Consider the following 16,477-nt stretch of genomic DNA (forward strand, 5'->3'; position numbering starts at 1 on the left):
TAAAATGGACTGAATGCTATCTATGGAAGCCAATTTGGATGTAGCCTGTATTTTCCACTTGTGGCGTCAAGCAAAATGGAACAATAATAACCATTCACTGTATAATCAGCTGATTGGTAGTTTCAGTATCTTTCCCATTCAAGTTGATGTTCGCTTTGACCACTTAAGTGCTTACGACACGATTCAAACTTGGCAGGGACTAACAGGGATGAGAAAAATAAGAACTAGTGGGAAATGTGCTACATGTTGTCAACAGAGAAATCCAAATATAAAGCATTTTGTTGTTGAACAACAAAATTCCTCTGGGCGATATGTTCAAATTTCTTGTCCTGACAATACGATTTAGTTCTGGCAGCTGACATGAAGGTCAGTGTTTCCCATGCTTCTGTCACATTCAATCTGTATTCACACTTTGAATGAGCTATCGATGCCTCTGGGCGATATAAACGATTGTTACGGATTGTACATAAACAATATAAGATAGTTAAGTCTTCGGAGGACATTACTTGTTTTGAAGCTTCATTGTGTGGCTGCATGCATAAATATTTAAAAAAGCGTGCCCTCGAGTCGAAGAAGTAGCTCAGCGCACATGCGCACAACAAGAGAATAATATTTCTTTTAAAAAAGGGAGAGCACTCATCAGAGGATCAGCAAATCACTGCATCTCATAATTGAATCGTAGCGAAGCATCCAAAGAGCAAGGAGACAGGCAACTTGCGAAACTGCCAGAAAGCTCAAGCTCTACTGGCCTCACAAAGTGTTGCTGTGCTCGGGGAAGAGCACTGTCATTATTCAATTTAAAGACTTAAAAACATACTTCTAATAAGCGTGGTGCACGTGGGCGTGTTTGTGTACATTTTCTCCGTTGAGTTCGCGTCTCCGTCAGCGGACTTTCCTTGAATCAAGCAATGAATTATATGACCCTTAAAGACGCAAGGGATATAAAGGCGGAGACGACCCTTGACGAAAAATTCTTCTTACTGGCTTGTGAGAAAGGCAAGTGATAAAATGCTTTTTTCAAATCTGCAATCTTACTGAAAGGTAGTGCACAACCCTGCAGTAATATTAAAGACCATTACACTGTGTAATTATGTAAATATAGCCTAATTGCCTGATATTCTGACATATAGCAATTTATGACTGGTATTCAATCTGTTTGCCCCGCAGTCGAAATAGAAAGTGTTGCTAACAGTTGTCTTTGGACGGTTTGTCGTAAAGAGGCTACCCGCTCACGTTTACAAGGGATGATAGTTAGAGAATATAAATATACATTTGTTTTTCCCCATCGGTTTCGGTATGCGATTCATTACCTGTGCGGCTTTCTTTCTGTCCACTGACAGATAAAGAAATACTCCCATTAACAGCATGCTGATGGAATTATTTACAAATTGCAATTAGAAATTGTGCATCTTCGGGGTGCTTCGTTGCAATTAATCAACAAACCAGAGTCTTATTCGACGACTGATGATCACTTTACTCAATAATGGTTGAATTAACAAACTGTTAGTATTACCATATAAACTCACAGTTAACCCACTCTGCCGAGTGTTGCCCTTTGGGGGAAATATTGTCGTTGATGTAGGCTATCCCTTCTCGACATAAAAGAGCCGTTCTGAAGCTGGTGGGCTCTTGTGGTAATACGCTTTTCTGGCGCAAAGGCGACTGCCAGATGGTGAGCAGGCTGCTGGAGAAAAGGCGGGGTGGCGGGCTGAACATCGACTGCATAGATGTGCGTGGCCGCAACGCCGTTACCATCGCCATTGAGAACAACAACCTGGACGTTCTGAAACTGTTGCTAGACCATGGCTGTGAGGTAACACACACAGACACACAAATATAGAACAGACGTGTACACACAACACGCGCAGTAATACCCTCTCACACACACACACACACACACACACACACATATATATATATATATATGTGTGTGTGTGTGTGTGTACGTGTGTCAGTGAGGCCAGTTGAAACAAGTACAATTAAATCCATTTCTCTAGATACCGCCAACTAATAATTGACTGAATGCATCTCAGTTAAGATTTTTCTCAACAATAATAATTATACAGTCGGTTTCAGTCAGATGGTCTTTCCTATTATTAATGGCTTAATCACTGAAAATGCATTATTATATACCGTTACACACTGTTTTTCAGTTAATAAACTTGAGTAGAATTTTGTCATGTAATGGACCACCAAACAATTGACATCTTGATTTTTATCTAGATAAGTAAGTGGTATTGAGACAGAAATGTCATTTTGGCTGAGTACTCCAGACAGTGCATAAGTAATATTTAAAATATCTGCGTTTTACCCACTCTGTCTCTAGTTGCATTGATTCAACAGTCTCCCCCCTGCATAATGTGTTTGTCCAGAGCACAGATGCAATCTTGGTGGCCATTGAGTTGGGGACGGTGGGTGCCGTCGACATGCTCCTCAACCATCGACCTAGGAGGTTCTTCAAGCTCTCCATTGCGGTCAGCGTCTTTCCAATTTCTGTTCCAAGGAACCTAGGGCAGTTGCACAACCAAATAAAACGGATTCAGCTCATTCATGCAATAATAATGTTTAATTGTGATTTGTTTTTTGGAGCTTTGTAAATTGGTTTTCTCTGAAATCTTCCCTTTATTCCCCAGTGTAGATTGCGCAAGCCTAATTGTAGGGCCAGCCTACCACTATGTGTGCATTCTGTAAAACGCTGGTTCTTAAACTTTTTAATATCGGGACCCACCTTTCAGGGGCCTGTCAAATACACATACTAGCATGGCCAATAGACTATAGGCTCATTCCGGGACCCATCTCATACATTCCCCTGACACATTTTGGGTTCTGACCCATAGATTGAGAGAACTGCTCTAAACACAGCATCCACTGGTTCTTTTCACCCTGCATTGCACTAACTGAGTTCTATGCACTGGCAAGTGCAGTGCATTAGCTGGACATGCAACTAATAGCCTCTGCTAGAGTATTTTAACACATTACTTTGTTAGCTTCTGAAAGCAATATGATACCAATGAAGGGCTGTTTATATTGTATGTGGTCAGGGCCTTGGAAAGCGTCCCCCTTTAGCTGTAATGTGCACATGCATGCTAGTCTGTTACAGAATGCATTAGAAGGGTCCCTTGTTTCCTTTCATAACTCCCCAGTAGCAGTCAAGACTTGGTGCTAGACATCTGGTCTGAATTTAATTCCAATGGAAAGAAACATGGCTCTTATCGCATCTTCTGACATTAGGCTTTGTGTCTGTTTATTTTTTTCTGCCTTGGTAATTGGATCAAACAATGGAGACTTTCAGACCAGATGTCTAAACCGTTGAAGCAAAGTGTTCCAGGTCAAATCCAGACCAAGGCTCTCTACTTTGTTATGTTAAAGGATGCAACAAAGTTATAACGTTGAAAGAAATGAAAACAATGATTTTTAGGGGGAGTTTTTTCAGGAGAGTTGTGGGGATTTTATGCTGTTCTTCTCGGTTGCCTTAGAAACTCATGCGACGCATTCAGAACCCAGAGGACTCGTCCGCGATGGACGTCACGCCGGTCATTCTGGCCGCCCAACGGAACCACTATGAGATCCTGGCCATGCTGCTGAAGAAGGACGTCTCCCTGCCCCGGCCGCATGCGGCCGGCTGCGAATGCGCACACTGCGGCACCAAGAGCAAGAATGACAGCCTGTGCCACTCCAGGCATGTGACCTCTGACATCACAATGCACATCATCAGAGCTTCCTGCTTTTTGTGGGGGCGGGGCAATGAGTCAAAACGGTTCCCAGTAACCTGTGATTTACTTTTGGTTCTGCAAGGACAAAAACATTGGGCCTCATTCACAAAACATTTTTTAAATTATTCTTACTTTTGTTCTTAAATATGTTCCTATGAAAAACCGATATGGGGTTCATGACACATGTGCAGACCTTTGCTTTTGTGCATATCCCAGGTGTATAAGATTATGAATGATGGCTGTTTGTAAATTGTATGCACAATCCTGTTCATGTGATTAGCATTAGGAAACAGTTTACGATCAAATATGATCATACGAATGTTTCGTGAACGAGGCCCATTTTAATGCTTCAAATGATGTGGTTGTACTGGGAATTTAATCCCATAGTGCTATTAACGACCGACATGTGGACTGTGTGTGTAAATTATCTGCATGAAAAATTATTATGATTCAGCCGCACAGCTGTGCCTACAGTTTATAATGATGCAAATCATGTAAGCTTGGATTGAGCTGACTTGACATGCACAATAGGTAGAACATATAAACCTTTTTAGGTTTTAAAACAAATATGAATGTTTTACTATCATCATCTGAAAGTTTATTATAAATATATATAGACCTCCAGCCAATTGTTACATATAATATATTTATAACAAACTGAACATAAATTGAGAATTATGTATTTAAATATGAATATTAATTAATTTAAGATAAATTCACAAATTTTGTTGAAGACTAGCCTCAGCAGAAACATGTCTATTTTGAATGCCTTCATTATGCTATTTATAAACAGAGGCATTCACAAAACAGTTCAGTGAACATGCACAAAGCACGGACACTAATGGAGAATGTACAGCCATCTCCTCAGGATATGAGTTCAACAGAATACCACACTCAAACAAAGCCCTGACTTCCATGCTGCATCTCACTGCAGACCGGCACATCCTCAACCAAACACGGACTCTTCACGGGCAGTGTCCACGATGACCAGTCTTTCAATTTTTAACAACACGCTCAAATTCCCCTCTTGTTCTTTATTCTGCACACTACAACATCTCTGCTTATTCTTCATCTTTTGCCCTCCCTCTATTTCTTGCCTTATGTCCTATTCTTTACCACATTTTCTCTGACTCCTGTTTCCTGTTGTTTGCTCTGTTTCTCTTCTGTTCCATCCTCTGTCTTTTTCTCACTCACTCTCTTGCCGCCTCTCTCTCTCCATCCTCCCTTCTTCCTGTGACTCTCAGGTTTCGCTTAGATATCTACCGCTGCCTGTCGAGCCCTTCCTTGATTATGCTGACAGAAGAGGACCCCATTTTGAGGGCGTTTGAGCTGAGCAGTGACCTGACAGAGCTTAGTCTGGTGGAGGTCGAGTTTAGGTAGGAACGGCAGAGGCAGTCAGGTAAATGGTAAATGGACTGCATTTATATAGCGCTTTTATCCAAAGCGCTTTACAATTGATGCCTCTCATTCGCCAGAGCAGTTAGAGGTTAGGGGTTAGGTGTCTTGCTCAAGGACACTTCAACATGCCCAGGGCGGGGTTTGAACCGGCAACCCTCCGACTGCCAGACAATCGGTCTTACCTCCTGAGCTATATCGCCCCAGGTAAATACATATTTGAAGCAGGGTTCAAATGGTAAGACACAGACTGAAGTATCAAGAACATAATAATCATAATCATCAACATAAAACCAGCCTGTCTGGAAGTATTTATTTTCTTTGAGAGGGGAGCGAGAGACAGAGACCCCCCAGCTGGTCTACCTGAAAGGAAGGGAAAGGTAACATGCAGTATATGGACTCCTCACTGTGTTGTAGCCTCCCAGAGATATCCAGAGCTCAGGGGAGACTTGATACTTTGTGCTGCACTGAGCAATCATTCGATTTTTATTTGTTATACTGCTTTCAGCTTTCAGGCTTAGCACAGAGGACTTCACAGGTCACATTCTTTTGCATGTGGCTTTGTTGCGCAGTCAGGGCATGCTAGTTATGTAACTTTGTAACTGGGATTGTTCGTAATTACATGTACATAAGTGACATGCACACATACACTCACACACACACCTGTAGTGTATAAAACAATCACTGGATTGTGGGCACATGCCTTAAAGGTGTGCACACACTTCAGATTTTCATGCGTATATGAGAAATGCTGGTGCCCACAAACATGACTGTTCAGTCAGAGCAGCTGATTGGTGTGTTTCTGGGGTAGGAACGACTATGAGGAACTGGCCAATCAGTGCCAGAGGTTTGCCAAGGACCTCCTGGCCCAGGCACGCAACTCCCGAGAGCTGGAGGTCATCTTGAACCACCGGTCAGGCGAGGGCCAGGGGGACACGGAGGGGGGCGAGCCAGAGGAGCACAGCAACCTCAGCCGTCTCAAACTGGCCATCAAGTACAACCAGAAAGAGGTGACTGACTGGGGGGAGGGGAGGCCCACGGGCCATTGGTCTGAGAAGCCCTGGTACTGATGCACAAAGGAAAACAAAATGGGAATCATGGAAAGTGCAATCTTGCCCCTGTAAAAGAAATAAAATAAAAATGTACGTCATGGTCACAATATCTTGTTTCCATATATGATCAGTATATGGTAATATACTACAGTATATACTGTATACGGATCAAGTGTTACATTTTAAAATAATACTTCGCCATCATGTTTTTTTCATGAGGGTATTTGTATGAACAGAGGGTTTGGTTATGAGATGAATACAGCATTTGATACATTTGTCTAGCCTCTTCCTCTATGTGTCTGCTGATCTCCTCCTACCTCTCATTCCTTATTCTGTCTTCTGTTCTGGTCTTTTCTCTTTCTATCTTTGTTTACCTTTTGCCTCTCTCTCTCTCTCCCTCTCTCCTCTCTCTTTCTCTCTCTTGCTTTTCAGATATGTTACCGTTTATCTTGTAAATGCCTTCTAATGCCTTACATTTCCCCCTCTCCCACTTGTGAGTGATCATGAGGTGTTTTCATGGTGTCAAAAATGACGTCAAAAATGTTTGATGGTAAAACTTGTTCAGTAAAGTCTATTGGTGAAATCCCTCTCTCTTCCCGCTATCTCTCACATTCCTGTATTTCACCCTCCAGTTTGTGGCCCAGTCCAGCTGCCAGCAGTACCTGAACACGCTGTGGTTCGGGAAGACGGCGGGTCACCGGCACCGCCCGGCGTTGACGCGGCTCCTGACGGTGCTGGCGGTGGCCGCGCTGTGGCCGCTGCTGTCCGCCTGCTACCTGCTGGCGCCCCGCTCCCAGCCGGGCCGGCTCGTCCGCACGCCCTTCATCAAGTTTGTGATCCACGCCGCCTCCTACTTCACCTTCCTCCTCCTGCTCAACGTCTACTCGCTGATCTACGGCAGCAGCAAGACGAAAAGCATGGGCCCCACGCTGGAGACGATCGACTACGTGCTCATCGTGTGGATCTGCGGTGAGGAGACCCCGCCCCCCTGACACACTGCTTACGATTACAGGGCGGTATTTCTGCACTGCTATAGGTTCCATAATGAAGAAACCAGATGTATTATGTACTCTTAATATTAGAAGTTTTGTCTCTGCACTGTTGAGTTGTTGAGTTGAGTTGAGTTGTTGAGATGTTAATGTCATCTTTTGAATATTCATCAAAGGTTTGACCAGAGATACTACCAGAAGAAATGGATATCCTTAGTGAATATTCATAAACTGGACTATAGCACTGGAAACCACTGTTATCCAACCGCAACCTCATAGACTAAGGAAAAAGAGAGGTTGAAAGCAATGCAGCGGTTGACCATGTGGTTACTATACAGAAACTAGTCAGACTATAGTCATACCAGGAGACTGTACTGTAAGCTGGATCACTCAGGCAACAGCCTGCTGTTCTGAAATAGTTATGAGTCTTTTGGGTATAGATCTTCCATGATTAAGCAATCTTTTCATCTTTTTTCCCCCTATGCTTGATTGCCTTTACTGGATGGTACTATGGGAGCTCCTATGGAAAAACAAAACCCAGTGTATATGTTTGCTTGTGGGCAACAGGCATTTATAAATCAGTCAGTGACCAGATGTGTGTTTGAAAAGCCCAACACACACATTTTCAAATAGAGTTCTGTATACTTCTATATTTTTAGGTAAATTGCTGCAGGTTTTTGGATAACAGCCCCAATTGTGCATTTAAGGACTCAAAGAAAAGATGGATTGTGGTTAGTGATAAGTGTTAAATTATGTGTTATGTTATGTAAATTAGGCTTGTGACCACTCATCTAATCAAGATTAATTCCGTTACTCTGCCAAAAGCAAGTTTGCAAGCTCTGGTTCAGCGGTCGAGAAACAGATGGTGCTGAGAAACAGAAAGTGGAATTTGTCTTCACTCTTTAAAAAGGAGGCTTTTCCAGATACAAGGCCATGCAAGGAACAGTCTCTGTCACAACAGCTTCTGTGGTTTCCATTCTGTTTCTCCCATACATCATAGTATACCCCTGTTACCAGATGCCCCTTAATAGTGTATAAATCAGCTGGGCTTTCAAACCAGAATAAAAGTAACAGGGAAAACAGATACATCCAAACAAACGAGTCCTTCATGAAGAAGCTAGTGAAAGGGTCCAAAATGCAAGTTTTATTAGAAATATTTACATATTGAAAAACTTAGCTAATATTGTATTTGTGTATACAATATACTAGAATATACTGTACATAGAATTTATTTATGCTTAATTAAAACCTGTATCAAATAAACATTTTAAATACTTTTTAGATGTGTCCTGCAGATCCCTGGGACTTTAACCCTTTTCAAAATACACAGTAAAATAGCCAGTGTTAATTCAACTCTAACAGAGTACGTATGAGTCAAATAGGGACCATACAGTATGTACTCTGCGAGAGTTGATTTAACACTGAACATTTTACTATGTACACTCATACTTTTGCAAGATTTTATTTGCCATTGTGAATAGATATTTTTTAAATTGCATGCGATCTGCTGGATTTTTACGTGTGTCTAAAGCATTAAATCATGTCAAATAACTATTTGACCAAGGACTGATTATAATTTATTTCATCATGTAATTTGTGGACCAAGTTGTATGCATTAGGAATGAAAACGACTCAATCATTACATAATGACATTATGAAATTGTCTCTTTTATATTCTGGAATCCATATTTCCCCATGTGTGATGTATTAGTACATCAGGGATGACTTGAGCGAAATCAGTTCTGAAAATGGAAAGCAGGACATTCCTGTAAAGTGAGCCCAGAGCTGTCATACAGCAGAGTGCCTTTAAGCACTTCCCCCAGTCTTCATAGCAGCACTGCGTACTGAAGCCTACAGCCAGCACGTCACAGTGGCGTTTTTAAAATGGAAGTAGATGGTCCAGCCCTTTGAAAAAGTAATTTATTTTGGTATGTTGCACGGAAGAACCAGGGGACGGCTCCAAAGTGCCAAGTGGTGTGCAATAAAAGTATAAGACCTGAGAAAGCAGAAATCCACAAACGTGTTGTATTAGCAGCTCTGGAAAAGAAAAAAAAAAGCTCAGAAGTAAAGTGGGAAGAAAAAGAAAACTAGCATGGAATCCAACTGCACTTGTGGTATTTGGCTCACTCTAGCAGGCTTGGCCAGCTTGTTCCCTGGTTTGCAAAGGAACAACTGTGCCAAATCAGCGCAGCACGCAATTCTTAAAACAATAGAGTTTAAAATTACGTCTGGGTAGTCCACTGAAAATAGCCAAAAACCAAGTGATATGTTGTGAGTTCGTCGATGGCACACAATTCCCTCTCCTGGCCTTCCCCGCACCGGTATTTGTAACTACAGGTGAAGCTTTTGTCCTGTCTAAATGAATGGTTGATTGTTTTCTGCCTTGCCTTGGATAATTTTCTTCAGGCTTGCAGCAGTCTGGTTCCTTACAATCAGTGGGAAGGAGCCAAATTGTAGGATTGTTCCTCTTATCTAATACTCTTCCTCTGTTCTTACCACACTTGTCAAATACAAAATGTTGATACCCTCTAAAAACATGTTGCTCCCTTTAACTTAATATCCTCTACAAAAATGTATGAAATCTCCCAAATTGAAAATAAATTGGGCATACATTGAAATACAGTATAGATTTTGTTTACATTCCCATTTCTTTGCAAAGCGGTCCTTGTTGAAGTGAGACAGGATATCAGACAAGTTCAATATGCCATACCCTACTGTGCAGTGTTTCTCATGATTAATGATTATGCCATATGAATTTTAGTCATACCTTTGTGGCTGCAGCATTTGGATGCAGTGGGAAACTTGTGGATAGTCCTGGAGCAAGATTAACGTACATTCTAACCCCATGCTCACTGCCTGAGCCAGATGAAGAAGCCTGGGGGATTATTCAGGCTGACTATCCCAGCATGTCAAAGGGGGTAATAATTCTGTTACATCTTGGCCTGTCTTAAAGATCAGAGGAAGGAACCATGGGATTTTTTCTTTGGGATTATGGCCAGAGTGGATGTCGGATCAGGATAAGACTGTGTAGAAATTCTGGCAGGGCAGGGAGAAGATGGCCACTGCTCAGCAACATAATGTCTGGTGCTGGTGGGCTCTGAGAAATTGCATCCTTCAGATGATGTCATATTCAGTGTCTTTTACACTCAAAGTTCCTGTGTCTGAAGGAAGCAGCAGTCTCAAACCCTAGTTCAACAGTCCCACAGGGTCTCTTAGTTTCTTACTTCAGATTTAATACAGCAGCCAAATTAAACCCAAAGCAACCAGCTGAGGTGAGATTTGTGTGATCAATTGATTTCATTGATCACACAGGATGGGGTCCCCTGTTCTAGAAGGCATCAGGGCACTGTTGAATATTAATTTGCAGGTGTTTATTGTATTTTTTGCTATAATCCTCACCACAGTGTATGTTCAGGCATTCAGCAACCAAATCCATTTGCAGGCCTACCTGCTCATGGATATTGGCATAGGGCGGAACTTCAGCAGGAACAGGAAGTAATGCAGTATGAGATCCTTCTGGTGATAAATGATCTCTTGCTCCCCAGGGATGCTATGGGCAGACATGAAGCGGCTTTGGCACGAGGGGCTGGGGGACTTTTTGTCCGAGTCCCGAAACCAGCTGAGCTTCATCATGACCTCCCTCTACCTGTCCACCTTCACCCTCAAGCTTGTGGCGCACAACAAGGTACCCAGGCTCCAGCACACTCATCCCAGATCAGTAAAGCTCAGTCCTTTAATACTGCTGTTTCAGTTTGCTTCCAATGCATTTATAATGTACAATAGAGTACATTATAATTACAGCAAACATAAAGTGGTGAGAGACTGATGTAGTCATAATGAGAGATGATTTCACAATGACAGTCCTGTTAACAATGAGAGCATTGCATCAGTGTGGTCTTCTGCTTGTTATGGAGAAGAAGCAGCAATGTAGTTTGTAAGTGTGTTGACTTTAATTTTTTGGTCAATTTTAGTTCAAAACCAGGGAGAACATGGAGGAGCGGAATAACTGGGATGCTTACCACCCCCTTCTGGTGGCTGAGGGCCTGTTTGCATTCGCCAATGTGCTCAGTTACCTGCGCCTCTTCTTCATGTACACCACCAGCTCCATCCTGGGCCCCTTACAGGTGTGGAACTAACAGGATGCAGCCAATTCCATGGTTGAGCATTTACATTCTGAACTGAACTGGTCATTAAGAACACCAGCTATCATAGCCATAGCCTTCTATACTCCAGCCCTCTCAGCTATGTTAGTCAAATTTATTTCACTTTTCTCTTTTCCACACTCTGCCAATCACCTGTTTTTAATAGTCTGCATTTTGTGAAATGAGCCGATGGCAAGCAGCTCTCCATTCCTACTCTCTTTCCAGATTTATTTTCCTGCGTAGCACCAAAGGCCAGCCAGCCTGGAGCAATCAGCAAAATATTTATATTTCTGCCATTTCCTGTACTGGCTAGATAACAGCATTACTCATTTTCACAAATAACACCATACCACCATTATAACACCAACATAGTGGTAATTGCAAATATAAAAATACTCAGAAATAACCATAAAATTGCGTGTATCCTGTTGATGGTGAGATCTTTTTTCCATGGCCGATAAATTGTTTACACACAAGTCTTACATCACACAGCTCATGCATGTGAAGACATTTTTTCTCGGGCAGCTGTTTTCACAGAGCATTTTCCAGACACCCTGTGTTTTTGCAGACTTTTTGAATTAGAAGAGTTTACTTTTCCAGTGTCGCCCATCAACCGATGGAGACACACAGTATACTCTCTATCACACACAAATGTGCACAGAGAGAGGCACACATCCACTGTTGCATACACACAGACACACACACACACACACACACACACACACAGGGACATGCCTATTCTATTTATCATTCCCTCATACACACACTCACACACATAAATGGTCACAAACTCTACTGCAGACACGGAGTCCCAGAGTCCAGTTGTGGAAAAAGAAGAGATCATTTCCTGGAATTAGCTTTACCCCTAACCCCCCACATATACTCCCCTCCACCCCCCACCAGTGGTATGGTTTCCTGGGAACACAATCTGCCCAGTTCCAGTTCCTTTCTCCTACCCCACTACCAATCCCAGAGGAGAATCACAGCTATGTAAAGAGGAAGTGTGTCTGGGGCTTTGGCCCACCCTGTAACAAATGAGTCAGTTTTGGGGTGTGTGGTTTAGGCTTGAAACACCAGCCCCTGCTGAAAAAAAAATCCTATTCAATTAAACAAATCCTAAAGCTGTATTAGACTGCAAATTCCAAGAAATAGGGAAAGGTGCATCTGAAAATTGTTGTGCCCAGGCTCAAGGTGGGATGTTTTTTTGAAACCTTTGCAAGGAATCTGTTTACCCTTCTCATAATTTCACAATCCTCACAGTTTTATCACAATTAATAAAATATAATCCAAAAAATATATATATACAAATAATTTAGTGAATAGAGGAACTGCATCACATTTGATTCGTGCAAAATATTAGGAATAAAGCTATTAAATAATGCAGTCACTACCCAGTGTTGCTTTTGGCAGTTTGGGCATAAGGTATCATGTTGTCCCGGTCATGTCTGTGAGCAGATATCGATGGGCCAGATGCTGCAGGAGTTTGGAAAGTTCCTGAGCCTGTTCCTGCTGGTGCTGGTGTCCTTCACCATGGGACTGACCCAGCTGTACGGCGGAGACGAGGGAGGCCCCGTCGAGGACGCGCCGGCCAACTGCACGGGCGCGCCAGACTCCTGCGAGCAGAATAACGACGCCTTCAACTCGTAAGCCAAGCCACGCTAACGTCACAACACCGCCCCTTTGGAAACCGTCTGCACCAAAGGAGAAACGAGACCAAGCTTTCAATAAATTTGAAAATCAAAAATGGTGAAAAGGAGCACTGTATGGATGCCTCAAAGTGGGGGGGGGGGGACGTCTTAAAGGTCATTGTAATTAGGCGGTTTGTAACAGAAGGTGCTTTTTATGTTGCCATTTGAATATTCAGCACTGAGACCACTAGTCACTTACTTTGGATTAACACAGAAATGCTGCAGATGCTTCTTCCTCATCAATATTCATAACAGAGCTCTGCATAAATTGAGAGGTCTCTCTGAATTGTTTTCCTGCTTGAAAGAGTGGCAGGATGCAGACCTCTTTGTGGTGAATCACTGTTTACACAGACGGAACTGGAGAATCATTAAGTGCTTAGAAGAGAGGAATTCATTGGTTACTCAACCATTCCATCTTGAGGGCCGCCGAATATTTAAGCATTCCAATTTGTCAAGATAACCAATTAGCACTGCCATTCACCCACCCCCACCCCCCACCAACCCAGTAGTCTTTCCTCCTGTGCCGTAGGTTCCTGGGCACCTGCTATGCCTTGTTCTGGTACATCTTCTCCCTGGCCCACGTGGCTCTGTTTGTGACCCGGGTGAGCTACACCGAGACCCTGCGCTCCCTGGTGGGGGCGCTCATCGTGGGGACCTACAACGTGGTGGTTGTCCTGGTCCTCACCAAGCTGCTGGTGGCCATGCTGCACAAGAGCTTCCAGCAGATTGCTGTGAGTAATCCACTGAGCAGCGTCACAGGCCTATTAGACCGCAAATGATTTTTTAAAGCTAACTAGGATGACCTTTTTCCTTTTTAATTAAGGAGGAACTCCCTTACACCCACTTGGTCTTGCGGGAGACCTTAGTTCAATAACAGTTATTTTCAAACCTTAGCCTGGACTCAATCAATATTTGTTCTGAACTTCAACTCACAGTCCACCTTAAGTACCTGTTTCAAACATGGCTATTGAGATCTGTGATGCTTTTAAAATAAATTTATTTCTAAATGGGAGACATCACAGCCGATCTGATTGCTTTTACTCTTAACATTTTTAATCACTCCTTTTGCTCTCTCAGCTTCGCTGGTCCCAATCAAACATTTATTCTCTTCCTGTTTCTGTCTCTCTTTATGGTTATGTATAATGGAAGGAAAGATGAGATAGTGCTCCATCAAGGGCAGGGTGTGAACAGGACTTTCAGAATGATTGTCAGTGTCAGCCCTATGATGGAGTACAAATACTACACAATGATGAATGAATGACCTCTTAAGAAACTTGGGGAGAAATTATCTGATGGTAAATAAAATGGTTTACGATATAAATAGTTGTTTCTTGTTCCAGTGGTCATTGTGAAGGTCTTTTGGTGATCAAATGGTCAAATCCTCTCCTTCTCTTTGTTCTCTCTCAGAACCATGAGGACAAGGAGTGGAAGTTTGCCCGGGCCAAGCTGTGGCTGAGCTACTCTGATGACAAGTGCACCCTCCCTCCACCCTTCAACCTGCTCCCCTCTCCCAAGAGTCTGAGCAACATGGTGACCTGCCTGGGGGAGCTGGTCTGCTCCTGTACGCCCTCTGGAAAGATCCGGAGACAGAACACCCTTAGAGTGAGGGCTCACCCCACACATCCGAGTCACATGCTGCTCTCCTTTCAAGGAACCTAGGGCTAACATGTTAACGTACTTAATAAAAAACTGCTTGCAAAACAGGTTGATGGCAATGCGATGGGCAGTCATGCACTGCATGGTCCTTTAGCCGCACATGCCACTCTACGGCCCCTTTCCTTTACTTTCTCTGCAAAGCAAGTTACAACTTTCAAGTTGCTTTACAGTAGAGCTTACATACAGCCCATTTTCCATTTCTGAGAATAACTCAATATAAAAGTCATTCTGTAGACATTATATTACAGTCTAAAAATTATTGTTAAACAGTCTACAGAGGGTTACACAACTATTCAAAGCCTAGTTTTTATTGTTGCTGAGCAATATTTATGTTAAAAAAGTAAAACACATTTAGAAATCCCTTCTGCACATCACCAGAATTCCACAGGATTTACAGTACACTGTTTTGTTTTTCAGTAATACATTCCTTTAAAAGGTGTTTACATTCTGTGTGCTGTTTATCCAGGAGAGCAGGACCCAGAGGAAGCAGCGAGACGAGAGCTATCAGAAGACCATGTGCTGCCTGGTCCACCGCTACCTGACCTCTGCCCGGCGGGAGATGCACAGCATGGGCCGTGCCACCGCGGAGAGCCTGCAGGACCTGCGGCAGGAAATCTCCAAGTTCCGCAAAGAGATGAGGGAGCTGATGGGCGCCGGCGACGCCAAGCACGCCGCGGGTCACCCCGAAAACTGACGCTTCTGTCCCTCCTGCAGGCAAAAACTCAAAAGCACCGGAGTCAAAAAGTGCATAAAATTCATATCTTTCGTAACATTTCCCTCCTTACCTGTTATTGCATAACAAGAAATGCCCTAGGTACCCCTCGCACACAGTGAGCAGATAAGTGCCTCATTGACCACAAGGGGCACTATAGGGTAAAAAATGCAAGGACCTTGTTTATCAGTTTCCTGTACATTCGTCTGCACACATTTTTAACATTAGTCTGATGTCAACCATGGTAGATCAGTTGTCAGTTGTAAGACACACTTAAATGCACTTTGAAGTTTAACAAAAGACAGTGCCAGTATTTGCCAGAAACAAAGACATTAATCCACCCAGAAATCTTTGAGAAATTATAAAAAAGGCTCTAAGCCTGTATAGTTTGTGGGAACAGAGCTTTCAGTCAAAAAGAAAAGAAAAACCTAGGCCAAAATAAGAGATAATTTTATCTAAAGTACAGAAGGAAAAGGAGAATTATAATGTGCAGGCAAGAACAACTATTTCAGTCCAGGGAAAACAACAGCTGCCTGGCCAAACCTGACTGATGTGTTTCAGACAAGAGGGGATCATTTCACTCCACAATCTATTGAGCCCAAATGCACAGAATTAACATTTAAGAATATGATATTTTCTGAGATGGTTAGTCATCATGTCATCTGAAAAAAATGACAAATGCAGTAGGCATTCTCACAAAGACCTCACAAAACCTTTTTCTCATTAAATCACGTACTAAGCATGTTATCTGGTGCACAGTTCAAGACGGAATTTTAGCATATGCACCCCTGGAGAGGAACTCCAGCCAGTACGGACTGTGCTGGTTCAGGTCTAGTTTCTGCAAAAGCAGAATTTTTTCTTTGTTCTATTAGTATTTTTCCACTGAAATTGAAAATGCATTCCTGAAAAGGTATTTTAACACATAATTATTTCATATTTAGAGACTCCACCTAGTCGAGACTGGAATGTTTTCAATGTATATATCTAATTTTCATAATAATAATATTTTATATTATTATTATATAATTAGATCATTTATTTAGATGCAATAACAGCCTTATTTGTTCACTTGGTCTGTAACCCTAATCATTAGCTGAGAGATCTGACTAGATGCCTTGTTGCCTTGTTGT

General features: G+C 42.5%; 1 protein-coding gene across 3 annotated transcripts; it reads left to right on the forward strand.

Moving 5' to 3' along the window:
* The first annotated feature begins 21 nt into the window (after positions 1-21).
* LOC135256687 (short transient receptor potential channel 1-like) lies at positions 22-16,311 on the forward strand. 3 transcript variants are annotated; one of them, XM_064338703.1, is made up of 13 exons: positions 22-996; positions 1,659-1,813; positions 2,327-2,474; positions 3,477-3,679; positions 4,958-5,089; positions 5,920-6,118; positions 6,793-7,129; positions 10,695-10,834; positions 11,121-11,273; positions 12,747-12,934; positions 13,509-13,710; positions 14,387-14,581; positions 15,102-16,311. In XM_064338703.1, the coding sequence occupies exons 2-13, from the start codon at positions 1,803-1,805 to the stop codon at positions 15,327-15,329; spliced, it is 2,136 nt and encodes a 711-aa protein (XP_064194773.1). In that variant the 5' UTR covers positions 22-996; positions 1,659-1,802; the 3' UTR covers positions 15,330-16,311. The 3 variants fall into 3 exon arrangements, with proteins under 3 accessions (XP_064194773.1, XP_064194771.1, XP_064194772.1); XM_064338701.1 differs by having other exon boundaries at positions 2,373-2,474; XM_064338702.1 differs by lacking the exon at positions 4,958-5,089 and having other exon boundaries at positions 2,373-2,474.
* Positions 16,312-16,477: the final 166 nt, after the last annotated feature.

This window comes from Anguilla rostrata, chromosome 6 (assembly GCF_018555375.3).
Source record: "Anguilla rostrata isolate EN2019 chromosome 6, ASM1855537v3, whole genome shotgun sequence".
NCBI classification, from domain to species: Eukaryota; Metazoa; Chordata; class Actinopteri; order Anguilliformes; family Anguillidae; genus Anguilla; species Anguilla rostrata.